At 37.9% G+C, this 27,130-nt stretch overlaps 1 protein-coding gene across 1 annotated transcript; it reads right to left on the reverse strand.

Moving 5' to 3' along the window:
- Window positions 1-1,108: 1,108 nt before the first annotated feature.
- On the reverse strand, window positions 1,109-20,370 carry DNAJC15 (DnaJ heat shock protein family (Hsp40) member C15). Its single transcript, XM_014891468.2, has 6 exons — window positions 20,246-20,370; window positions 14,435-14,486; window positions 12,951-13,024; window positions 6,580-6,656; window positions 4,660-4,730; window positions 1,109-1,581 (listed from the first exon to the last, which is right to left on the reverse strand). Exons 1-6 carry the CDS (start codon window positions 20,345-20,347, stop codon window positions 1,511-1,513), a joined length of 447 nt encoding a protein of 148 aa, XP_014746954.1. The 5' UTR covers window positions 20,348-20,370; the 3' UTR covers window positions 1,109-1,510.
- Between the last annotated feature and the right edge of the window lie 6,760 nt (window positions 20,371-27,130).

Below are 27,130 nucleotides of genomic sequence, written 5' to 3' on the forward strand. Positions count from 1 at the left end.
GAAGAATCTGATAAAAAAGAATTCGTACTTTTTCTTCCTTTCAAGGAAAAATTCACATAATCTGCAGCCACCATTGGATGAACTACAAATGCATGTTCTGGTGAATAAATAATTAAAGCATCCAACCTCATATTAACTGCTCTTAGCCACTTACCTCTGGCTAAATAACCTAGAAAATGGAGTATCTAAATGTTGTATTTGTAGCACTTTAGTAAGCTGTTTGTTGTACTTTTAATGACAGTGTTTGAATAGACACTAAAAGTTTTTCAGTCTTGCACTAAATACACTAGACTGTCTATGCTTAGATGACATAATTCAACTGCAGACAATCTATTGGTAGTAATCTGCAGCAGCCAAGAGCCCCAAATAGCACCTACCCTGAGCTGTCAATTAAAACTTGTTCTCTCCAAAGTGTGAGATCCATGACTTCAGGACTCCCCAAAGCCAGCACTAGATTGCTAGGATGCTACATAAAGGAGGGAAGTATGTATGGTCTAGGGTATGAGGCATAATGCAGAAATGTGAGCATTACTGGAGAACTAACCCAGAAAGTGCTCCCGGAGCCATGTGCAAAGCATGTTTGTTCCCTGCTGTATCAGTTCTACACCAGGCTCACACCACTGGGCTAACCTAGACAAGCAGCAGCCTGGAAAATTCATCTAAACCATGCCACATGGACCTACCTTCTTTCAATCCCACTGCCATGAAAATCCTTGCAGAAACCCCAACTGCTACAGATCAAACATACTCTGTGACTTGAAGTAAAAGCATGTCTAAATAATTACTTGACAATTTCAGAGATCCTTTCATACGTAAAAGAAGTAACCAAACCCAAGAATCCTCCTTCATAACTCAAAGCCCCATAAACACATCTTGAGGATGCTGCAGTCTGTAGCTCCAGCAGTCATTTTGTCCTGAACTGCAGCTCTCAAACTGCACCCATGAACAAACTCTACTACTTCACAAATGAACAGATTCAAGTGTAAGGTGGTGCTGGAAACTTGCCAAATGGGATCTGTCATATTTCCTGAGACTCAATGCACTGTCACAGATTTTATGGCTACCCTAAAGATAGGGTTGTTTCTGTACTAATAAAGAAACAACCCTATATTAAAGACTGTTTTTAAATTTTTATTTTAAAAGATCCAAAATTTAACAAAAGAAACAAATACTGCTGAAAAAAAACCACAGTCAAAAGAACTTTTTTGAAGCTTGTAAGGGATTATAATTCAGTAAGAATACACTAAAATGGGACAGAATCATAGAACATCTTGAGTTGGAAGGAACCCACAAGGATCATCATTCCAACTCCCTGCTCCTTGTAGGAGCATAACTGTACATAACTTTACATAACTGTAAAAGATTTAAGTTTGCTTTTAAATAATCTTAACATTTTAATTATGACGATAAATATGAGCAATCAATGTTAAGAAACTGTGCAGAGCAAGCAGACATGAAAGTTATTGCACAATCTATCTGCTGAATCTTCTATGACCGAAGGGTTCGGGTTTCAGTTTTTGGCACTGGATTCCAACAAGTCTTTTGCTTCATTTATTTTTGTTGCTAAGTAAGGTGATCCACCTGAGAAAAGAAAGGGGAAAGGAATACTGTTAACACATTAGTATTAAGGACCAAACTACCTCCCTTGCAGCATCTCTTTATTACTCACTTTTATTAGCTCTTTCCTACATAGATCCTTTTGATACAAATGACATTGATAAGAAGTAAACTGATTGATAAGGAAATATGAGAAACATTAAATCACTGCAGAATAACATACAAGAACTTGTCTTAGAGACAAGACCAAAATCTGAAATCACTTTACATCCTGTGGGGATGGGATCCCTAGATCTGCAGTGGGATGCTACTGCAAATGTATGCAAGGTCAGCTGTCCTGAATATCCACTCAAACTTAACAGCTATTACTTCCACTCATTCTAAAAACTGAGGGGTAAAATTTTAAAATAACTTTGACGAAGAATTATTGTGCAAGCATCTCCTGTGTGAGATGCCCAGAGCTACCAGCCAGAGACCATCACATTAAAGCTATTTAAACATGGTATGCCTTCTAACTCCTACTGCTGAACACTGTCATTGCTCTACGCTCCATCTAACAATCTGATTACAGTTCAACAGTCTTTTTGTGTTTGGGTTTTTTTCACTCTCCCCTTGAGTGCCAACCATCTGCCCACAGTCACCAAAAACAATACTGCAAGGTCTATATCAGTAACTTACCACTTACAATAATACACCTGTATTTTTATGCAAAAATGTGATTCCAGCAGTACTGTGCACTGCATAGCCTTTTCCAAGGCATTTGTTCAACCTTATTTTTCTCATTCACCATTTCATTCATTCTATTAATCAGAAAAGACAATGATAGAATAAACATGCAGAGCTAGTTGTAGACACATACAAATACGAAAGTGAGGCTTGCTTAAAGACTTCTTTAGGACATTGGTGCAGGAATCCAAATCAGTATAAAGTCATTTCGTGGTGTAGTAAAACAGCCAGAAAAAAAAAATTCTTTTCCATGGTTTGGTCTTGTTTGAGTGTTGTAGTTCTAATAGGTAACCCACACTGGAGTAAAGTGAGGCAGGGCAAGGGATGAGTAATGAATTGGCTGTTGAAGAAAGAATTTATTTTTTTATTTTTTTAAAATCAAGTAGCTTTGTAGCAAGGAATAGCATTATTATTGACTACTGCTTCTTTCACAGAGTAGATAAGAGGATCAAACAAACAGTAAAGACTAAAACCTGCAATAAAAAATGTACTCCAAGTAATTTTTAAATGTGTCTTGATTTTCTACATGTCTAGAATACAGGATATTAAAGTAAATTCAAATCTGTTGGAAGTGTTTTCACTACATTTACATCCTTAAGTGCCATATTAATTTTGTAGCCCTCCAATGAGAGGAAATTCAATCTCATGATTGCCTAAGTGTTTGTTTATAATTAAGGCAAGTCCAAAAGGTTTCTCTCTTCCTTTTTTTTCTGTGAGGAAATGTTCTTTCATAAAATTTGTAACTGATAACATACAATGTATCAATATAAAAAAAATTTAAAACCGAACTGTAAAGATTAATAAGCAACCATTACAGTAGTACTCTCTGGGGATATTATTATGCCGATTTCTATATATTTCCTATTTATTTCTAATATTTCACTCTCCAACAGTTCAGATCTCAGAATATATGTAACTTAAAATCTGAAATTACTGCTCTTCCTTCTATCAACTCCAGGTGGTAAAATATTATTTTAAAATTACATTATACCATTGAATATTATTTTAAATGAACATCTGTGCTACCCACAGCCAGAAGTGATCTACACACAAGCAAACAAGCCTCTCTGTGATGCCACATTTTCAAGATTACTCCAGGCCCTCATTCTGCAGCTAAAGATATTACACAAGGCTTTTTTATACAGCCATGCCAGAAGAGCTTCAGGGGCATCGAGAGGCACAAATCCCTTCAACTGGTGCTCCCACTGAGAAAATGCTCCATGTCTCACTATCACACAGGAGGGCTCACTACATCCATCCAAACCTACACTGTGCCCAGCTGCAGGGGCATTAAAACTCCAAGAGTGCAGCATGAAAATCTTTGTTAGGGCTGTTAGGATCTTCCTAACAGGAACCATCTCTTCAGATCTACTCAATATCCACATGGAGATTTACAATTCTCTCTGGCTCATGTGTTCACATACTGCTACAACAAACTCAGAAGTTCACTATTAATAAAATTTGACCTAATAGGGACTCTGGTGTTGAAGAGACTTTTGGCCACTGTAATATACTAGAAATGAAGAAGAGAATTTCCTTTCTGGGTCTGTGCAACTCATACATTATAACAAGAGTAAAAAATAAAAGTTTGAAATCAAACAAGCAGGACAAGTTTTCAAACAAGCTTTGAAACGAACTGAGGGGTGAAGACAGAAAAGCATCAACTAAACATTTTCCATGGCCAGTGGACACAATTACTTTTTCATTTTCTTAAAATGGGGTGCTGGTAGGGAGCCCGTAATTCTGTCAAAAAGATACAAAAACCCTCTGATTTCCCCTTTTGACTTCTGAAATAAAGTGCAACTCTTCACCATCTGTTATTTTAAAGTAGAAACAGCAATGAACATATGGGCTTTCTTTCTCAACCAGCTGTAGTGTAGTTAAAGTTATAATAATAGCCTTCTTCTAAGATAAATTTACATTAAAAACCTGGCCACTAAAGCAACAGTGCCCAGCTTTACATTCTTTCCAAGTGAATTCCATAAAGTCTGAAATCTATCAATGATGTTCTTAGTAACTGCAAAACATTTCCCCACAGAAACCTACTTTCATGCATTCAACTGGTCCATCACAGTTCAAAACAGTAATTTTAGTTTAATATAAAATTTTTATAGCTTATTTTTCTTTATTTTTCAAGAAGTTTTTGCGAGGTGTGGAAAACTGGTCCCCGAGCTCATAGTTTCAACTGAAGCAGCACAAGTACAGGAAACAACTTTAAAGAAAAATGAGTAAAACCAGTTCATAAAGCTTAGAGAAGACAAGCAGAAGCTCAAGTCAATAAATAAACAACAAACATTTGCACTTGATGTGGTTATTTACACAGTCAGAAAGCCGCTTCCTTTCCAGCCCTAGTTAAGAAAAGTAATAATTATTTACCTTTATCAGGATGATTCAAAATCATGATTTTCCTATGCGCTGTTCTGATTTTGTCCTTGCCAGCAGATGGACTGCAAAAACAAATTGAAGTGCTTACAAGAAATGCCAGAGCACTCAAGCTAAAAATTAACGTTTATACTGGCTTCAAAAATAATTAAAACTTGAGATTTTCACCATCTTGTGGACAAAACATAAAACTGCATCTCTGAGGAAGCAACAACAACAAAGGCATGTAAGGCAAAGAGAATGACATTTTTCAAAAGTCTGTGTATTTGACACATACCAATATCTTACAGGTTTTTGTAAAATGCAATACATTCACTTATTTAAGATAAATAATTCGAGGGGGGGAATAGGATAGTCCCAACAGTTCTAGAGTATATCTGGTTGGTTATTCTAGCATTAAATGCGGAAAACACAATTTTTCCTCCAAGAAAATAAATATTTTTATGATCAGTGACAAAACAGGAAATATTTAATATTGTCACATTTTGTTCTCCTGTAAATATTTTTATAGCAGCTATAAATTTTTTTTCTTTCTGCTGAGGCCCGAAAAAAATGCCTGTATGTGTTATTTTTGCAAAGCCGTGCAACGTGTTACATTCAGGGACATGCTGATTTACAGGTGCTACCTACATAATGTTGTTTACTTCAATGACATACATAAAATATGTATTTGGCCTAAATTAAATACAAAATATGTACCTTACCAGACAAATAACCACTTATGGATGCAGTATGCCAACACAGTAAGGCTCTTGTATGCAAAAGGACAGTTTGAATGGTTCAGTTCTTTTATAATTTGTTAGTATGCAGAAATGAATCAGTGTTTTCCACTTCAGGTGACTTCTTAATCAGTGATGATTCAATTAATTAATCTTTCTGTAGATACAGCTTGAATGCAAGGTATCAGCCCAACTAAATTCCTGAGGTAAACAACTTCTCTAATCATTATTCTGTCACAGAAATTAGGGTATGCTGCAAAAATAGTTCACAGAACTGCATAAGAAAATAATACTTCAGTTGAACAGAAAGTAACCTAGAAAGTAAGAAACAGAGGGTGAAAGGACTTGGATTATATCAATACAAAACCGAAATTATTTATCACATAACTATAAATAAAAATCATCTATATTTTGATATGTAAAGCTGTTTATAATACTGTAAAGGAAAGATGTTATACCACATTTAGAACCTCAGATGGCCAAACCATAACTGGGGAAAAGTGGCAATTGCATATTACAGAAGATCATGCAGGTCTGCTCAAAGAAGCAACTGTGTAAAAAGAGGTGTTTACTTCAAATTTACTTAGTTTATGAGATATTGCTTATCCCACAATGAGCTCTAAAGATTCTTTATCACTGGAAAAAAATATATTATGTCAAAATCACATTTTCCTTGACTCACAATCTGAGTCACACCAACGTCATGCTGCCTTCTAACATTACCAACTGGCCAAGAAGTCTATCACTGTGGAGGGAACAGCTGATACACTGGAGGGCAGGGATGACATTCAGAGGCGCCTCGAGAGGCTGCAGGAAGGGGCTGACAAGAACCCTTCACAGAATTCCACAAGGACAGGTGCAGAGCAGGGTACTTGGGATGAAGTCTCCCTTGCAATGCTAGAGGCTGGGAAATGCCTGGCTGGGGAGTGCCTCTGCTGAAAGGGACCCAGGGTACAGCAAGAACAATTCTCCACTGCAGTATGTTACCATGCCTTCAATCCAAACAAAAGTCACATGTTTTATGAGCAATTTATTGTTTGCTTTTTAGTTTGAGTATTAGAATAATTTATAAGCCATTAGAAGTCTTTTACAAATAAAGTTATGTCTTTGGCAAGAGTATTCCACATTTTTGAAACATGCATCTGCTTCATTCAGTACTTGCTAAAGTAAAAACATATTGATGCAACACACTTACCTTACACCTAAAATAAGACTTGCTTCTCGCCTACTCATTTTCTGTTCAAATCCTCCTTTATAGTATGATGAAAGACTCTAAAAACAAGAAAGGGGGAAAAAAAAGCAATAATTAGTTCATGTACAAGGTGCCAGGAACTAAACTGTAGTTATATGACCTCATTCAGAGCATTACAAACATCTATAAGTAATTTTGAAGGCATGGCATGACTGGAAACCAGATAATATGAAAGGACTTCTCCTGAGTGATAACAGATACAAAAACCAACTTAAAAATAACTACCTGTGTTTTTACAATCTTCTACTGTTTACAAGAGATATTAATAGCTATAACCACTAAAATCCTGCCTCCAAACAAAAAAGTCCAGAATCAAACTACATACTAGCATAGGATGGTAGAGTGTGTGTATTGGGGAGGGCATGGGAGGGAAGGTAGGATAATTGTTGAGAACAGTACTGGTACCATCACAACGGAAAATGCCAGAAGTGACAATACTTTGGCATCCATGGATGTTATGGACAAACATTGCAGATATTTCTACAAAGCAAGTAGGTAAATAAACCTGACAACTATTAGATACAGGATCTGGGGTTAATTTTTTTAAACTCATTGTCATATGAAACTTTACCCACTGTTTTAAGAAGGGAAGAAAAAACAGTGGAAAAGAACATTAAAAAGGAGATGGAGATGAGAACAAATCATTACAGCAATTGTCATAGAGAATGGGTTGAAAGTATATTTGTCAACCATAAATCTATTTTAAATTATTAAAAAAACCTAAGGAACCACCATTGATGGTTGGCAGTGATCACAATGTGAATGTTTCTGAAGTCCCAGAGGTATCAGATGTAGCTCCAGACCTTGGGGAACTAGCACACAGAAATCACTCAACCAAGACTGAAGTTTATTCCTCAGTGCAAAACCTATCAACTGGGGGAAAATAAGCTTCTTTTGCTGCTATCAAAGGGAAGTCTGACCCAAGAGCTGAGACTATATTAAGTATTCCTTTTACCCCCAAGTAAAATGTGCCTGGCCCTTGAAAAAACACTCTTCTCACTAAATACAGCCATTCATATTCAGTGAGAATTTTGCCTTATGTCTACACAAACTCTCTTATATAATTTCAAAACCATTATATAGCATTTAAAGGTTCTGCCTATGATATCTAAGCAAAGCCTTTAAGCTTAGGAGAGATACTCACCCAATAGCATGGTTCAGAAGTACTTCACCTATTGCTACCATAAAGTCACATGCAACCACAGAAGAGATTTTTTTAGTGTGTTGTTATGATCCAAGACTAATTTTACCTTCCTTCTTCCCAACCCAAACTATGAATAAAGTAACCACTGCTGTAACACTATAGGTATCAAAGCTGAAGGAATGGTGGATTTGCCATGCCAACAGTGAGAATCTGCGGAGGAACCACTTCTGCAACTACAGGGTAACACAAACCAGGCCTATAATAATGCACATGGACATGACAGGTTAGAGGGTGCAACACACTAAGGGAACACACAGCACTTCTCTGGTTCTCAGAAGGGAAATTATGACAATAATTTAATGGCCAAAAGGTAACACCTTCGAAGATCAGAACTGCACAGAAATTTGCAACAATGCCCAACAATTACAACAAGCAAAAGAGAAAAGCATATGTTCTCTCAAAGTTTTCCCAGAAACATTTGCTCCCAAAACAGTCTAGGTACAGATAGTTTCCTGAATTCTTCTCCACCCTTCAACTCTGACATGCAACTCTAATGCAGGAGACCACCAGTCTGCTATTAATGCAGAGAAGAGCAACATTTGAATTTTCTTTATCACAGCTTGTCTCTGTCCTTGGTAGATTTCATCTAAAACACTATTTAAAATGACAGACTAGGGAGGGATGGCTGCAGACTTACGTTCAGAAATATTTTGCATGTTTTTAAAGCCTACTTCCCTGACACTTGTTCTAACCTTAGGAAGTCTCGGTTCACCTCCAAAAGGAATGAAAAAAGAAATTCTGTTGCCTGTGTCCTTTCACACATAAAAATGGTTTGTTGAATCATCTCCAAGAAAAAATATTTTCTTTTCATAAGTGAAACATATAGCAACAATAATCAATTCTTAAATTAAGATCTCCATCCTAAGCAGAATTTAAAGCAGAAGGAAATTACACATAAAAGCATTTTTCCTGTTGGTTAGAAAAAAGAGGAAGAAACACTTAGACTTCAATTTAGTCAACACCCTGGCAAATTTCTAGTTCCCTAATGAAAGCACTTTTGCATGCTACTCAAACTAAAACATTTTTTTCCTAGTTGTAAATTCTAAGTAATGGTTGAGATGATATTTTTCTGTTATAAGAACTCCTTGACAAGCAGGTAGTTCTAGACACCGGATTATTTATTAGCTCCAGCAATTGCAAAGAAAATTTTGTACTGGAAAAATCATTGAAATAAGCTCTTCATTCCTTTGTACTATGTGAGAGAAGGGAAGGAGGTATAATTTTATTTACTTAATTTCCTTGCACATTATTAATGTTTAGCAATTTATGTAAGTCCTTCTGTCTGAACAAATACTATTAATAGGTTTGGAGCACAGGGAGGGACAGAAAATGGCTGCACTTGCTTTGCAGACATCTATTCAGTCATGCAAATCTTTGCAAAAACAACAAGAAAAGAAAATCCAATGCATAGGGACCATGACATCTCCAAGATACTTTTTCTGCTTAGCAAAGGGACAGCATAATCACTGTTTCCATGCCAGTTAAGAGACTGAAAACACCAAAACTGACACCATATATTTTATTACGTGGAGTAGTGAATTTTTCTGGAAACCAATAGAAGCCTCCACCGAAAAGGTAACAAACACTGGAGATAAAAAACCAAACCCAAAAAACAAACTACAAACAATTTAGAAGCTATGTTATAATACACAATTTTGCTAATATCAACTTTAACTTCCCTCACTTTAGTTTGAAAAGAAATCTTATAAAATGGACTGCATTGTTCTCCGGAAACTTTATTTTCAATTAAGGACAAAAGAGACGGTTGCTACCCTTACCTCTCAATTCAGAACTCTATAGTCTGAGCAGAATCAGATCCAATAAGGAAAATAGAGTGGGAAAACCTAACGATGTGCTACAGAAGACATAATTTTGTTATGGAACACAGAGTTTCATGATTGTGGGATTTGTTCACTTCATTTGGTGTAGAATGGCTGTTTCTGTCTTCAATATCTTCTTTCTTTCTATCTATCTACCTATGAAAGGTAATGAATGCTACTGAAATACTTGCTTCTTTATTTCATACTTTAAGGAAATATTAATAGTATAACTAATGGCATTAATTCTGAGGAAGAAAAGCCAAATGACTACTTAGAGCAATGCACCTTCTAGTGGCAACAGATTCTTCCCACTACACACAGAAACAAAACAGTTTCACTGGCATTTGTGACACCAGTGACAAAACCATGCTCAAATGAAAAAAAAAATTCTGTGGGAGCAAGCATTATGACTTCTCATAGAGTGGAAACGACAATGTCTCCTCTAGTGTCTTTCTCCACTAAAAGAAAGATGATAGAAAACTTCAAGACTAAATTACACAAGCATTTACAAATATATATTCTTAAATATGAAGTAACTGTCTTAAATGAGAGGTAAAAATTCAGAAGAAAGCTCTTACTTGCCTCTGCTTACTATTTCTGACTAAAAGATGAGTGCAGTTGTTGACTGTACACGTTACTTATTTACGTAAGTAAATAGGAAGTGTAAAATCCTCAAGATACAGCAAGCAGCATTTTAAATGATCAGTTCATAATTGCTCAGCTTGACCTTTCCCAAGTCATTTATTAGTGAGCAGACAGTAAGAATAAACAGCATCTGTATTACCTTGTGTGATTGGGAGGGACCAACATCAACTGAGATTTCTACTGCAAACAGAGCGGGATAAATTGAATGGAGGAGGAAGAGTGGGGGCTTACAGAGGAAGGCAGCTGTTCACAGACTCTCAAGAAAAAGGATACCATGAGGGACAAGGTTTCATTCTAGAAAGCCACAATCAGCACTGAAATTTATAGTGACCAAATAAGGTGCCTTCAAACACCATAGAAACCCAGCAAAGTAACACTGAGCCCAGACACTAAAGGTCATGAGATGCTTTTTCCAGTAAGCACAGGTAAAATAACCTTGATAACCTTTGTCAGTACAGTGTAAAGGGCAATAAGCTGTCAAAAAACATGATGAAAGTTCTAATTCACAAATTATAATCATCAGCTTCAAGTTCCACAAAATCATGTAAAACTACTAAAATAAGCAGTCTGGAGAATAAGCACTAACATGGGACCTTTGCATTTAATCTTATCTCTATTGTTTAAAAGAAAATAATTAATTGCTAGGGGAAGAAGAAAATAATATTAAAAAACACAAACCAAGAAAGTAGTACCTGTAGAGTAGTAGAAGTCAAATAATCTTGGCTAAGAATTATACAAGGATCTTCAATTTGGACCATGGTTGTAGAAGAAAAATATTATCATTATCCTCTCACAAATATAAAGCCAGCAAATAAACACAGTAAATGGCAAACAGGAAGATATTTCATCTTACACTGAAAACTTGTATTTTCAAGTTCAGAAATAGAATAGCAGAAGAGATACCCTATTGGAAATCAACACACAGTTCTGGGCAGAAAAGCAGGATAGGCAGTTAAGGCAGACAGAGGATACTGCTCCAGGGACTAGGAACACTTAGAATGCAGAAGCTCCTGGTTTGCTCTTTACAGTTGTTCATGAATTCTGCAGGGCTCAAAGTCAGTGTGGTAAAAATGGGATAGGTCTGTAATGAGCTTGGCTCAGTCTGTATTGAGGGGTGCAGCTTCCTAGGAACAGGCAGCTCTCTGCGCAGTAGCATGTCACATTTCAATGTGTTAAAAAGAGTCACTGCCTACTTTCTTATGTGAATGTATCTGAATTTAGATTCTCTAGCCTATATCTACAAATGGATAGAAAAAGAATTGCTGGAGTAAAACTGCTAGGGAGGGAGGGTGAAGACTGAAGCACTCCATACTCTGAAGCCACACGTACTGCTAGCTACATCTAGCAAGCCTGCAAGTCAGCCTGTATCTGTATCATATGAAAGCAATTTAATTCACAGTACCTAAAATCCCCTCTGTTGTTTTGGCAGGCAATATGGGAATATCACAAAATTTTTTCTGAAATAGGAAAAAAAAAATTGACATTGGTCTCACAACAGCAATGCAATAAGAGGGACAGAAAGCAAAAAAAGTTTTCCAGGAGCAGTGTTTCTGGCTGAAACACATGGCAAGCAAAAACAAATGTGGACCAGCCCCAGGAGGACAGTTGAATCTTCTCCCCAGGAAGCTTGCACCTTCAGCACAGGAACACCAAGCACAGATAGCAAATTAATTTGGACCACAGTGTTGTCTGCCTAGATAGGCTCTGTGCTGCAACTGGCCTAACATTAGTAGGTACAATGCTAATATTATGTTTTTTAAAAACCTACCTTTAGTATATTTTTCAGGAAATAATAATCTGCAACAACTACTCCCTGAACATGCTCACCCATCAGCATCAGGAAGGGAATAGCATTCTTTTGCTGTGGATAAGTGTACACAGACTATGAATTCTAAAAGAACATACTACCACAAACCGACATCTATCTCATTGGGAATTACTTCAATCAAACAGGAATGGAACACACCTATTTATTTACCAGAGGAAAACATAGTCACTGAAGCAGTAAATAAATGCTCTCAAATATTCCCTGCATATACATCCCACACAACGTTCTACTTCTTGATTTTTATCTCATTACTGTGTTTTTTAACAAGTAGGGAAAAACCAAAGAACAAAACCCTAGTTAAAAGTTCATATTAGCCAGAGAAGAAGAAAAAGATAACTCAAATGTTAACCGGCACACAAGCTCTCCCATCTCCATGGCAACCCATCCTAGAAGTTCATCAATTTGTCTTCTTGATTTTTAACACTGTGTATGAAAGACTAAATTCTTTCTGTTTTAGCTGCTGGAAAAGATACTGCATGTCATCACTTTGCAATACTTAGGAATTAGTGACTTTCTCACAATGTACTTGAACAATTTATCTTTACATTCACTAGTAAAGGGTTCCAAAACAAGGAACATGAGCTGAAAAAACTGCAACTGTTTATCAAGCTCATAAAACACTTTTTGATACAGCTTCATCTATAGGGATTTAAAATATAGCAGACAACATGCCAGAACTTACACAGTAGGGAGCAGCTCTACCCTGGGAAAAAAATTATCTACCTGGCAGTTAACTGTATTTAACATAAAATGTACCCTTTCTGACTACCTGAAATACAAAATAATAAATTTAGCATAAAGTAGTATCTAAACTTACAGAAGCCGAAATCCTTTTTGCTGCCTCTGTAATTGCCTGCTCCAATGGTTTCCAAACGCGGAAAGCATAACGACCTGAAAAAGATGGAGGTTAAATGAAATATTCACTAAAATGCAAAAAAATCCCACAAACAAGCTCCAACTTACATTCACCGGCCTAGAGTGAAATGAATTTGGGTTTAAAAAAGCCTCAAACTATTGGGAGAGGGAGAAGAATTTTAGTCTATTGTATCTAAAAAACCTAGTCATGGACTGCAAAGACCCATTGTGTTTACTCACTATTTAACTCACTAAATAAATAGATTTAAATACATTTCAATATGATAAATGAAGGTATTTGCCTTGTGAACTTTAGGAAAAAGGGCGGTTTGAAACATTAGCTTTGTGTATACATTATTTATTAAACACTGTTCAAAGGTTGTATCTTCAAAAAAAGAAATCCATGTACTACACATTTCTTGCTGTGATGCTGTATGCTTAATTACACACCTTGTAAATACTGCATTTTTAATTTCGTTACAAAAAGACGATCTTCTGGGATTCAGAGCCATTCAACGCAACACTAGCACTGAATGTCTATAGCTAGGAAAGACCAGAGGGATTCCTGTAAGGCTGTGTTCCCAGAAGTACAAAGGTCTATCAATACCAGAATCAAGATTTATGCCATGTTACTGGAGGATTTTCCATGTAAATCCTCTCTCCAAAAACAAACAATAGTTATTGTTTCAACTATTCTTTAGCAATGTAACTTACTATTACACACAATGGAAAAACTGTTTATAAAATGTGGCTCTGCTTCATTCAAATAGCATCTTGCATTCATTCTTAAAACACTTTCCATGTAAGTTTTAGCAATCTAAGCATCTGCCTATGTTAATGCAGAAGCTAAAACCACATTAGAGTATCTCTGTTGAAATGTTGTAATATACCATTACCTCACACTTCTTAATGCTATCTGTTAAGAATTATTTCATGTTAAACTTATGCCCTTGTGTTCAAGCTAGAACCTATTTTTCAGAGTAACAAACAGTCCAGATGCAAAGAGTTCAGGTAATAAACAATGTAGTATGGAAACAGTAAGATAAATCACTGTAATCACTAAAACCTTTTATTTTCCTCTATTTCAATTTGTCGAGGATCACCTTAGTATCACAGCATCTTGTTGCACTCTTCTGTACTAAAGGGCCTCCACACTGCAGTATGTTATTAAGTAAATAAGCTTTTCACCTTTCATTTTGTAGACAAAAAGCAGATGGAGCATTTTAGCTGTGGTCCATAAAATTACATTCTCCAGACTTCTGCACCTTTTTCAAAAAGAACTTCGGAATTTATGACTTTGAAGAGACAGAAACTATAGGTGGATACCATTTTCCATAATACTCTCAAGCAACCTTTCCACTTTCCACTATTTATATTGATAAAAACTTCATTAACCCTTCTGGAAACCACAGCTTACAAATGAGTTTCACTGGTAATTTACCTTACCTGCAAATGCAACAGTTGCAACACCAAGTCCAAGTGCTATCATAGTCCTGGCCTAAAGCAGAGAAACAGGAATCAGAACAACATGCAAATTTTAATTTGACATATACACACTTTTACTTTAACAACAAGTATTTCTGATGTCCGATATGGACATTTCATTTATAACTTACAAGAACGATGGATGTTCTGTATTCCAAGGTTACATTAGATTTTCTAGTTCAGTTCCATTAATCCATTCTAACACATCAGGTTTTACTTGAACTACCCACTAGCAAATCAGTGAACACACACTGAAATCAGCATGATAAAAACACAAGGCACACAACTATACAGGATTACTTGAAATTACTTGTGCAGACTACTTCAACACAGTATCAGTTAATTACAATAACATGAAGAACTAACTTAAAACTCCCATATCAGGTGTATGTATTTTTCTACATAGTGCTTGAAAAAGTCAGGCACTTCAAGAAGGATAAGAAGTATCCCCATGTTGAACAAGAAGCTGAAGAAAGGTATGAAGTAGACCTTGAAGAAAGGACTGACTTCTCACATGTTTGCAGAATTCAGGAAGGGTAACAAGCTCTCCACTTCTAAAAAGCCTCCATGTAATCTTTGAAACAAAGGAAACAGTCATCTGTAGCATTACCTGTCTTATCATACAACAGTTCAATAAAGCCTTGAATTTCCCCCTGGGAAACCAGAGAAATCAGATTAGGTTTATCTTGAATTCAAAACATAATGACAGCGAAAATGCTTTTATCACCAGACTGTCTCTTCTATACATGACTTACTTCCACAATTATCCCATAACTGGTTTATATGTTTTATACAAGCAATTCTGACAAAAGGACTTAAAGCTCCAACTTCAATGTGAATGTCCTAACGACTGGATATGGAGCCAAGATGCCTTTGCCACTAAGATTTCTGGGGCTAAAATACTCTGGTTTTGACTGTATCCAACCTCATTTATAGACTGTGGGAGCAGGGGGAGAGTTCAGAAATACTTCTTTTCAAAGCCTTCCTAGAGATGGCCTAGATCACGGGATGGCAACTTGCCCAGCAAACAGGTGGCTGTGCACGATGCAGGTGCTGCCCTCACGCCCAGAGGCTCCTAGGGGTTTGGTTCTGAAGACGAGTGGCTGTGACGGCTGCCTGTAGCACTGAGCTCAGGACAGAAGAAGTCACAACCTCCTCTGAGGTCACCGAGGGGCAGCTGCATTCCCACCTACCTGAGGGGGAATTCTTGCCTTAGAAATTTGCCTGTATATTACATTTTAGTAATCTAACGCTTCCATTTCAGTGCAGTCTTCAGTCTCAATATTAGCATTCATTTCTGAATGTAAAAATAATGTAGTAGTTTTATGTCTGTTGTTCCTTTTAGTTCCACAAAATTTCCTCTCATATTTTCCCCATGAAAAAGTTTAAGCATGTTATCTTAAATGGTAGATGATGTAAAATTGTGAAGCATACAGTTCATCTCCTCACTAAACAAAAACTCTTTTCATTTCTTCTCACAAATCAGTATTCCCAGGCTCTCAATATTCAAACATTCAGAAAAATTCCTCCATTTAGACATGAACCACAAACAGCCACCTTTCTGGAAATATCATAACCCTATAGGAATTCTATATTATTCTGTCCTGTGTTTTGTGACCATGGATTAATACTCGAGAGTTTCCTTGACTTATTCAGACTGACAGCTAGGATCTTTTACTAAGTGGTTACAGTAAATTAAGAGCTCAACAATGTGTAAAATAGATCATGCTGGCAAAAAAAAAATTATTAGCCTGCAATTGTCCAAATTAAGTTATACTTGCTTTGTCACCAAAAAGGTGGTTTAAGTCAGCAGTTTACAAGATGTGCAGGTTCCAACAAGGCATTAGCAGCAGACACAGCAGTGTAAGATTGCAGGTTTGGCTTTTTCTTGAGACTTTTAATCTCATAAAAGCAGTGGCAACTTCAAGTACTAACCAGTAAGTTCTTTAAGTCCAACTTGACTCAGTTTCCTTTTCCATGCTCACTCAACTCAGCTGAGTATTTAAAAGAATCAGTCAAGGTTAGCCTGGTGCTTTGAAATGTAAACTCCAAAGCTTCAATTAAATGCACTCCTTTCTGGTCAATATTAAATGAAAGCAACTCACTTTCTCTGTGGAAGTCAGCAGTTCATTTACAGAATGCTAATACAACCACCACCATGATCATTTTTGTCTCCTATTGCTTGAAATTGCATTTCATAAGAGATAAATAAATAAATACATACTCACTGACTTTCAATTATGACAGAATTGACCTTCCTCCCCCGCCAAAAATGCTATTAAGAAACTTCCAAGATGTGGATTTTAAATGAAATCATTATGTTAAGATCCAAGAGGGAAAAATAAGAAATAAAATATTAAAAGCTAACATCTGTCCCTTTCTTTATTCAATGAATCAGCTCCCAAAGGTTACTCATCAACCCCATGCTATTCTGCTGATCTCAGTATTTTAATTTTACTATGTAATTCAGTCTTCAGTAACAAACCCTGTTAAAGGAAACTAATGAAAAAGTTATGCTAAATCTGCAAAACCTGAATTTTCTTAATCCTTTTCAGAAATGAGTATAAGAAAACACAAGCAATTAGAAAGGCAACTGCAAGACCTGATTTACCTAAGCATTTGGCAAACAAGAGCATAAAGCATGCTGATTAACACACAGTATGTTAGAAAACAGAGATTTTTCTGCCTACTCCTTTAATATTTAATTCTCTGGTAGCCTTAATTTTTAGCAGAGGAAATAGGGGAGGATGAGATATTATTTTTGCAAATCCCCAATCCATGGTGCCCTTCTAACTTAATCATATTCAAAAATAAAATTACATATGTAGTTCTCAGCATTAGAACCCCTTCTATGAAGTAGAAAAAAAGTTAAATTTATAAACAAAAGGAGAATTTCAAATGCATAATTGTAAAACTTCAGCACAACACTCTTACATTTGACAACGGGCTGCAAATGTGAATGCTTTCCAAACATTAAAACCTATCTGCCTGCATAGGATTTGGATTTTAAACTGGTTCTTCTACCACAACCAGTGGAACACCCCTCTCAGTCAAATGAATAATATTTTGCCCTCCTCACTATTAAGTCTCATACACACAGCAGGAGCCCTACAGTCTTTTGCCTTGGAAACCTACAGTGAGCAGAACAGAATTAAAAGCACAGAGAAAATAGTAATTTGTTTTCATGGGTTAAATGGCATTTTGCAATTAATCCATGCTTAATCATGGACCAGCAAAACAGGAAGTATGTATCTACATTCAAATAAATACAAAAGTATAAACTGCTTAACTAAAATTTTTTTATGGTTTGGTTTATTTGTTGTGGGTTTTTTTTAGTTCTGTACGCTACTAAAAAGTACAATACACAAATATATTAACTAAGTGTACAAAAATATTTCTGAAAATAGATATTCCCTTAAAAAAAATTCTTGAAATATAAATGATTGTTTGGTATAGAAGATAGAATAAGGCTTCTATTCCTCAGAAGAGTAGTTAGAGTTTATTGGAATGCTGTTCTAGACCAAACCACCTTACTAATACTATGTGGAGGGAGAACCATTTTGAAGTGGGATTATGCTATAAACTCTATGCAACTGATTTGATTTCATAATCTAGTGTTTTCCTCCTAGTCTTAATCTTCCTATGAAATTTAATTTGTTTTCCAACAGTGAATTAAAAGCAATTTCAGGTAGATGCTGTTCTCTATACTGACCAAATTCTCACATCATTTTGTGTTAATTTACAGCAACCTTTCTGGTTTGTATACAAAGCTACAACTACAGTTCTAGATAGTATTTCATAGGAAATTGAACCAGAACAAGATTCACTAATAGAACAATCACCGTAAGATATTAAAATGAATCTTCTTAAGTATATATTAATTAACAAAGGCTCTCGTGGGCGATCTTTGAGAACAGACTCCTCATGATTCCACTGCTGCTCTTCCATTGCTCCAAATGCTTCTGTGAAACAACTACAAGAGTAAATGTGATGACGATCAGGTGACTTTCAGCTAATACCCTGGACTAAAGAATAAATTTCAATAGAAAACTGCAGATGTCCAGTCCTTTAAAGATATGCCTCAGTAAGAATGTGACAGTACTCATACAAACATAGCAAGCCATGCTAACTCCAAATGCAATTTTTATCCCAGATGGGTAAGAAAGCCCAAAGACACAATAAAACTCTAGGAATTCCCTGTTAGCATTCTGCAGGGAGAATGGCCATTGACAATAATGAGTTTCGGAGCCAGCCTCTTAAGATTATACACTTGCTGTTAAGCACACAGGAAGATTCTTCTGTGGGAATAATAAAAAAAAAAAAAAAAAAAAAAGGTCCTAGACTGTAGTAACAATGAATAAATAACTTGGAACTGTGAATTTTAAAACCGTGTTTTAAAAGAGTAGAAATATTGTAGAGACAACTTCACACACACAGTTAGGTTAGGCAAGCAAGACTTTTAAGCCATTTAAAAAATGTGAAAACTTCACCATCTGGGTCTTTAAGCTGTGTGTTCTTCCCAATTCTCTTCCAATGGGAACTCACTGTTCTCTGAACTAGTTGAAGTGACAGGAAAGAAGATGCGATGCAAAGTCCCAGAATCCTTTACTCTAGAGCACGATACAGCACAGGAAACTTTGGAGACATTCTGCCTCCACCCAGCCTTTCCAACATTACAAAGTAGCAGATGAGAATTACTTTTCTGAAACAGAGCTCTACAAAACCTTCAACACTCAAACCTGCCTCCGGTAATAACATTTGCACAGTGGGTGAAAATGCATCAAGCATCACCTCTTCATGGCAGGGAACAAAATTCTCAGCCTTGTTTGCAAATGCTGGGACTGAAGTGTTCCCACATACCCTGCTGTGGAATCCCAGAAGATAAGGGGCTAATGTGTATGTTCCAAACACCCACTGGCTGTGCAGCCAACCAAGGACTCTTGATAGTGACAAACAAGAATTGCTGGTAATAAAAACCAAGGATTGTTGGTATTAACATGCCATGGGAAAGACCCAAGATGTGGCTGGAGAGGATGTGGGCCGTGCAGAGGCAGGGCAGCACCTTTCCTTGTTCTAGTTCCTGGAGGTAAACATAGCACAGTGCAGCGCAAGGATGAGGCCAAGAAGTGGGCACGGACTGTAGGGAGGGATCAAACCCACCAAAAGCCCCCAAGCCCTCCAGCCCGTTTCCAGAATTGCACTGAAAGTGAGAAACCTGTCTTCTTGACAGGGAAAACCTATCCGTAAAAAAGTATCCCAAGGCACCGCCAGGGCATTTCATCATCCGGACTGATGCTTGAACCAGGACTGGTGATTTCATTTACTCTCTCTTTTCCTCTTTCTTTCTTTTTCTCTTTCTTTTCTCTCTTCCTTTTCACCCTACCCCTTTATCCAAAACCCGCTGCCGTGTGCTTACATAGTAGGTCAGAGCCAACATTTCCACGCCAACCATGTAACGCACTTAATAAAACTTTCCAACTGTAGACCCTGCACCTTCCGTCATTGCCTGGGACCACGAGCATTTACGAGCCCCAGGTGCGCCCTTCCCCTCACGGGTGGGACGCCACGCCCGCTGCCCTCGCTACAGCTGCACCCGCGGCACGGAGCTAAGACCCTCTGCCCCAAACCTCCCTGCGCAGCCCGGAGGGGAGCGGAGAGCGCCCCGCCGCCCCGTTCACACACGTCACCCTTCACATGTGTGAATGCCCGGAGTGAGAACGGGGCAGCAGCAGCCTAGCGCCTCCGGGGGTGGGGGTCCTGCCATGCGCTCACCATCCCCCGGTCCAGCTCGGCTTGGCCCTTGCCGGCGCCCGTAGGGGCCCGGGTGTACTCGGCATAGCGCAGGCCCTCGGTGGAGGACGCGGCGCCCTCCATGATGGCGCGAGGAGGAGCGAACACTACGGGTCGGTTGGAGGGACAAACAGCGCGGCAGGACGGAGCGCGAAGGGCCTCTGCCCGCCAGGCCAAGGCAGGCGCGCCGCATCCCGGGAGAGGCGGGAAACGGAGCGATAAGGGATAATCAACGCAGACATTAGAGATAATCAGTGCATTAACAAACAGGAGCAGGAGGGGGAAAACATTCAGGCCACACGGAAATTATTCGTGCCCATCTTCAGGATACAGGATTTTAGAAAGTTGGGGGGGGGACACATGTAGGAGAAAGGATAAAGCGTAATTAATCTGAGGGGGAAAACAAAACAAAACAAAAAAAACACTAAAAATGCATTTTTAAATTTACACGCTTGCAGCTCAGTTGGTGTCTGTATATGTTTCACTGGTTTTATACTCTGATTCCTGGCAAACGCTGCCACTTTGGATCAAGTTCACCCTTCTGGAAGCGCTCCTCATCTGTTGCCTCCTTGTGCAAAAGTTGCCCATCGCCTTTCGTCCCGTACCACATCAGTAGAATGCTCAGCCCCGTGTCCATACAGCAGTGAAGCAGCTCTTCCCTTGTGCTTCTTTTCCTTCCCTCCTGCTGGCAGTGCTGGCGATGGAATTGGATCATCGGGTTGCTAAGCGGTGTGACTGGACAAAAAGAATTGCTCTTCTTACCTCCTATTTCAAACGACGATTGCTCTTCCGAGTATCTCTTAAGTATCTTTTTGAAGTACCATAGAGGTGAGCTGACCACATACAGCATTTCATTAACCTTAGAAAGAGGTATAAATTTAACTTTCTACTGAACAAGTCATTGAAGTTGCTTGATGATCCATTCGTCAAGAGATGCATTCATTTTTACTTCTTCATTGGATGTATAACATACAATCACGTATGATTATTTTTTTAAACCTTCAGTGGAATTGGATTTCTTAGAAACTTAAAACTTATCTTAGAATCAACAAAAATGTACCCAACTAATATTTTTTGTATTCTTTTATTTGCACAGAACTCATGCAGAATAGTATGTCACTTACTATATTCTTGATTAGCAAACCCAGCTTAAGAAGCAATAAATTGAAAGTTTTGGAATTTAGGGTCTCTTCCTCAGTTTTACAAGCTGATCTCTGAGACCGCTTAACAGGTAAGAGTCTGTTCTCATTAATCCAAAGCTGTGCTTCTGCTATTTTGCCCAAATACTGATGTCTCCTGGTCACAGCAGCCAAGTTGTTCCTCCTTAATAAGTATCAAATCCAGAAAAGCATCAGCCCTTGTCAGGTGCTTGATCACCTTTGGAAGGAAATCTATGAACTCAGGAAATATTTGATGTCGTTGTAAGGGTAGCAAAATTGAACTCTTAAAGACACTGGGTCATGATATGGTCCACACAAATACATCCAGGCGCACTCTGAGATGGAGAACAGTGCTCAAAACATCTTTTTCATATCACCAGCCACTCTATTGCTGCTGCTTTCTGGACAGACAGCCACAGGAAGCATATCGATTACACAGAGCAAACCAGATAATCAACAGGAGGAACATGTATCTTCTGCCAGAAGTGAAACAGCATAGTTTGTTTTCTTTGGAAGAAAGGAGGGGAAGAATGAAAGCAGCTGGGTCTTTGGATATGGTTCTCTCCCGAAGCTCCTCTCAGCGAGGCACAGCTGTGTGCTGTGTTATGCACAGGATGGAGCTGGTAGAGACAATCTGTCCATTACTATTTAATTCAATCCTAAACACTGGTGTGTTCCAGCATATTGTCACTATTAATGTGTAGCAATGTTGTCCAGATTTGTTATGCCATTGAAGTTAATTGCCTGCATGTTTTTCCTATAAATTATTTTCCTAAGCAGTCTGTGCTACAGTATTCGGTGTTGTAGTCAGGATCCATTCTGGCAAGAGTCTCTGTCAGGAATGAAGGAGAATCTAGAAATGGATACCAGGTTAAATCTTGTGAAATTCATAACAAGGAGCATATGTGTGCTTAGGATTTTTACCACTGAGAATTTCCAAAGAACCTGTAAATGTAGCACCTGATTAGTGAAATTAGAATGCCACGGACCAAAGTTTCATCCTAAAGATTAAAGTTTCTGAGGTCAGGCAGAGAAGAGAGTGTAATTAAAAGTTATCAAGGAAATCATGAGGCATATCATATAAAACTGGAAAAGTCAGTACTTGAGCCTTGCTGAATTGTCATGTGCATACAAATGAATGAAGAATAAATCTTCCCAGTCAGGATTAGAAGTTGGAAGAGTTAATTCTCCTATGAGCATTTGTATGTTTAATTACCACAATATACTATAAAAGTAAAAAGAGGCATGAGCTGTGGACTTCTACTAATTTCTTTAGGCAATATATTCGGAAAAATAGCACAATGAAGAATGTAATGTTCTTTCTAGACACTATAATTGTCTGTGTGACACCTTTGGTTGACTAGGTACTACAAGGTAGTATATTATATAAAATCCTAAGCTGGAACTAATCATGGCCTTTAGGAATTCAAAGAGTATAATTATTCCTTGAAGAAGATGGTATATATGCCTAAAAGCTCAGGTATCTTTTGTGAATAAGTAAATCTATGCTTTAAAAGCTGTTAAGAAAAAGATCTATTCAGGAATACTGTAAATACTATTCTAATACTACCAGACTTCTCAAGGACTTCTTTCCTGCAGACACACAGCTGGAGCAATGGCTCTTAGAGATCTTTGCTTCTGATACCATTTGTGCAGTTTACGAGTTAATTTTGCCTTTTCCAATAGATCTTTTGCAGGCATTTTTAATGGTATAAAACATTAATCTGTAGTCCTGATTGTTTTTATAATGTCAGACCTTTAAAATAGCCCTGCTTTATTATTTGGTGTTATTTATATAGCAATATAGATATGCATAGCACTCTCCAGGCTAAAGGGTTGCTCCTAAAATGTAGCAATAATCTTCAGGCACTGGACCTCAATGCAGAAAATTCTGGACATCAGGTTAATTATATTTTGAATCCCCACTTCTCTTTGCTGAAGCATTATTAGCTAAATGAGAGGTGGAGCTGCTATACTGCTGAAGGATACTGTAGAGAAAGCAAGGGTCAATTTTCTTTTAGAGGGTGGAAGATGATCGTTTTTGACAGGTACCGTCAATTTCAGCTTTTTGCAATAAAATGGGAAGTGTGTGCAGCATTTCACATCTCCTAAACAGATTACCCAACACATCTACACACACGCAGTTGTCAAAGCTAATGGCATTCTTTCTGCTGAACCTGACAAATTCCAGTTCTCAATCTAAACAAGCATAAATCTTAAACAAATGTTGACATTTTACCCTCCTCCTGGGGCTCCTCTCCAGGGAGCAGAGAAATTTCTCTTCTCCAGCACCCTCAGCTGTAACAATTAGTGCTATCAACCCTGCAGAAAGTGATCAACCTAATTGTACAAAAAGGTAGAGTACTCAGCCAGAAAAACATTGGTAAAGTGCACCTCTAAAAATTCAATTCGTATTTTGCCATCATGGTATAACAACTCTATAAGCATTGCTAATTATAGGTATTACTCTAGGGATATTTGCCATTGCTCTAAAATATAGGCATATGTTCCCAATTGTCAATTACTCAGTATGCTCTGTAGTATATTCAGCTGTGTGTCTTACCTACTTAGCCAGAATATCCAGGGAAAAAAGCTTTGTATGTGAACCCTTGAGCATCATATTCAGCTGTTGGACTAAGTGTTTTAGTGCTGATGACAAAGGAAAAAGCATTTCTCCAGCAATCAAGGCCGCCTGATACCATTTTTAGGCTTCTGAGAAAAATAGAGAGTGGACTGTACAAAAACTTGCCTGTCCTGGCTTTCCTTTCAAAGATCTTCTTCAGTTTGATGCTTTTCTTCAAGCTTTAGGCTTCTAGTATCCTTGAATTAAATAAAAATCTTAGCTTTTAATGAAACGTGTCTGTCGTTGTGGAAAAAACCCCTTGAACATGAAAAACCTTAAAATGCTATAAACCAACAGTGAAATAATGAAGAACGAACAGTTGTCTTCTGGCAAGGAAAGATAGGGAACATTACATTGGTTTAATTTTATGGGGGTTTTAATACTATTTCTTTAATATAAGAGAGTTTTATCTTATCTAACATTCCCAAAGATATGATGACATGGCTGACCCAGATGCTTTATAGTGAGAAAAGGTCTCTGATACCTCTCATTTTTGGTATAGTTCACAGTGCTGCAGAGTTGGAAATAAAGGTTCAGAACAAAATGTTCCTCCACAGAAGTTATTTTGGTTTATTATTGCAATTTCATGAAAAACACAGGTGAGGGAGGGAATATGACGATTCTTAATATTTCACATGTCCACTGAGGAATTTTCTTAGAGCAAAAGATAGATCATTTTCTATCTTTCTGTCTCCCACAAAAGAAAAGAAAAAAATGGTTGTTAATAGCTGGAGGCAACAGAGCTTTACAGACAAAAAAAATTATTTTGATGAATGAATTTTCTCACTCCTTTTCCTGTTTTCCCCCCTGTCCTACTGGCAGGGAGGGAGGGAGGGAGGGAGCCACCAGCTGTGCGAGTGCTCACTTCGTAGCAAGTGCAGCACAGCCTCAGATCCAGTTAGGGATGTGCAACAACTATAAATATAGCCCCTTAGATAGAATTGGCAGCCAGTATTTGGTGAGTCTAGAAAAATATAAGTGCTGAATTAAAATCCTTATGGAGGATTTGGGAAGGTTTGAGATTTGGTGGTGTTTGCATGTTTCGGGAGACTGAATACTTTGGCATTTTCTTATGTTTTAGAATCAATTCAACATCTACGACACTAAATAGGACTGGAGGCTGATCGTTTTTCCTAAACACAGCTAGTACAGACTCATATATATGCTGCCCAAGACTAACCTCCATTAGGTTAGAGTAGCTAAGTGGCTGGGTTCATCCCAGCAGAGGTAATATGCATGTCCTTACCAAAATCCAAGCGTCCTGAGAGCCTTAGGTGGTACTGCCGTGGTGCTGGAACTTGATTATTATTTTGGGTATATTTCAGCTCAATGCGTCTGAAGCAATATAAGAGCTGGGTTGCAGCCTGTGAAATGTGTTTTAGTAGCATGAAACTGAAGGGCTTATGAATGATACACTAGAGTATCACACACAGGCTGTGGGGTGAGTTTGAGATTGCTGGGATAGTGATGAAGAGGTGTTTAGGGTGGACAAATTAAATCTGGTAGACTTGTTAATACTGACTTTCTGGGGGTCATGTCTGGCAGGAACTGTCCTTAGAGCCAGACCTGGATGTTGTCATGGATAGAGTTAGTTTGGATTGTCCACAACAGAGCTATGAAATAAATGAGCATGGAAGCAAGAAAAGTGATCAAGCTTCTAGTGCTTGAGTTCATTTCATATCCCTCTTTTTTGAGCGATATAGATATAAATATTTAGATTCTACAGTTGCTGTTTTCAGCCAAAAGTTTCTAAATTTCAACCAGAAAACGATACTAGATCTGAATTTTACACAACATTACAGGATTGAAGACACAGCAGCAGTGGCCACATTAATTATAATCAATTTTCATAATTAAATATGGGTTATTAAGACATCAATCTGCGTGGATAAGAACACTCCAGATGTCAAAGCTGGATTTTTACCAGGATGTCTGTAGCCACAGCTGTTATCCCACAAATCTTTGCAGTCCTCAGACATGACTTTGCTATAATTTCTGTACTACTTGTAGTGCTTCTGCATTTCCTGTATAGACCCTGCAGTTCTGTGGAAGGGAGTAAGCTTCATGCTTGCATTCATTTGCCAGCACCTTGTACTTTAAATACATATATATATTTGTGAAGAGAGGTGATACAAGGGACTAGGCACCAGTTCATCCCTTTACAATACACTGCCCTTGCACTCCAAAGTCTGCAGAATGATTTGTGTACAAATGAAGATCATCTGTGCTGCAGAGCATGTTAGGAGGGACGAGGGGAGGGAGAGACCAGTGGTGCTGCCTTATTGAGACAGACTTAGGAGATGTGTCTTATGGAAATGGAAGCTCTGGGAGGTGAGCTGCTGGTCACAGGGTTCCAAGGAGCATTACAATCTCCAGGCAGCCTGTGGCTTTCTGTATGGCATTTTACTTTACTCCTTTCCCTGCATGTGCAGGGAGTGCTGTAAGACCTAGGTGGTCTGAGCACTCAGGAAACCTGGCCAAGTGTGTTTTTAGTGTAGCCTGATCAGCTGAGGACAGGGTGGTGAGATCTGCATGTGTGGAGCTGGACCTCCTTAGTTCTGCTGCATAATCCTGGAGTAGCACTGCTAGTTCTTTTTCGCTTGGGTTAGAAGTTGTTAAACATCTTTTATTTACTAATGATATTAAGGAGGTGGTTGTCCCCAGCCCTGCAGATCCCATTGATACACTGCCACTAGTTAGATGTGGTCACTCAAAGGATCTCCAGTTTCAATAAGTGGATCATGTATTTGTCCTCTATTCAGGTAGATTTAGGAAAGACAAAGTAAAGAGGTTTTCTGATTGAGCAGAATTAAAAGGCTGAAAAAAAATCGGAATTTTTTCAGAACCATTGCCTTAAGATTTATCTGAAGGTTAGTTTTTAGTTTTTCTTTCATCTTTCTTTGTACACTCATGCAAAATAGAAACCAGAAAAACCCCTTGTGAGAGACTGGGCTATCAAAACAATTGCCCATTTGTGAAGGCACCAGGGTGCTTTGCTGAGACCAGGTTTGCAATCCCTCGAGAAATATGAGTTTTAGGGTATGCAATGGCAAATCTCTGGTCTGCATAAGACAGAGGAGGTGA

This window comes from Sturnus vulgaris, chromosome 2 (genome assembly GCF_052056855.1).
Source record: "Sturnus vulgaris isolate bStuVul1 chromosome 2, bStuVul1.hap1, whole genome shotgun sequence".
In the NCBI taxonomy this organism is placed as follows: Eukaryota; Metazoa; Chordata; class Aves; order Passeriformes; family Sturnidae; genus Sturnus; species Sturnus vulgaris.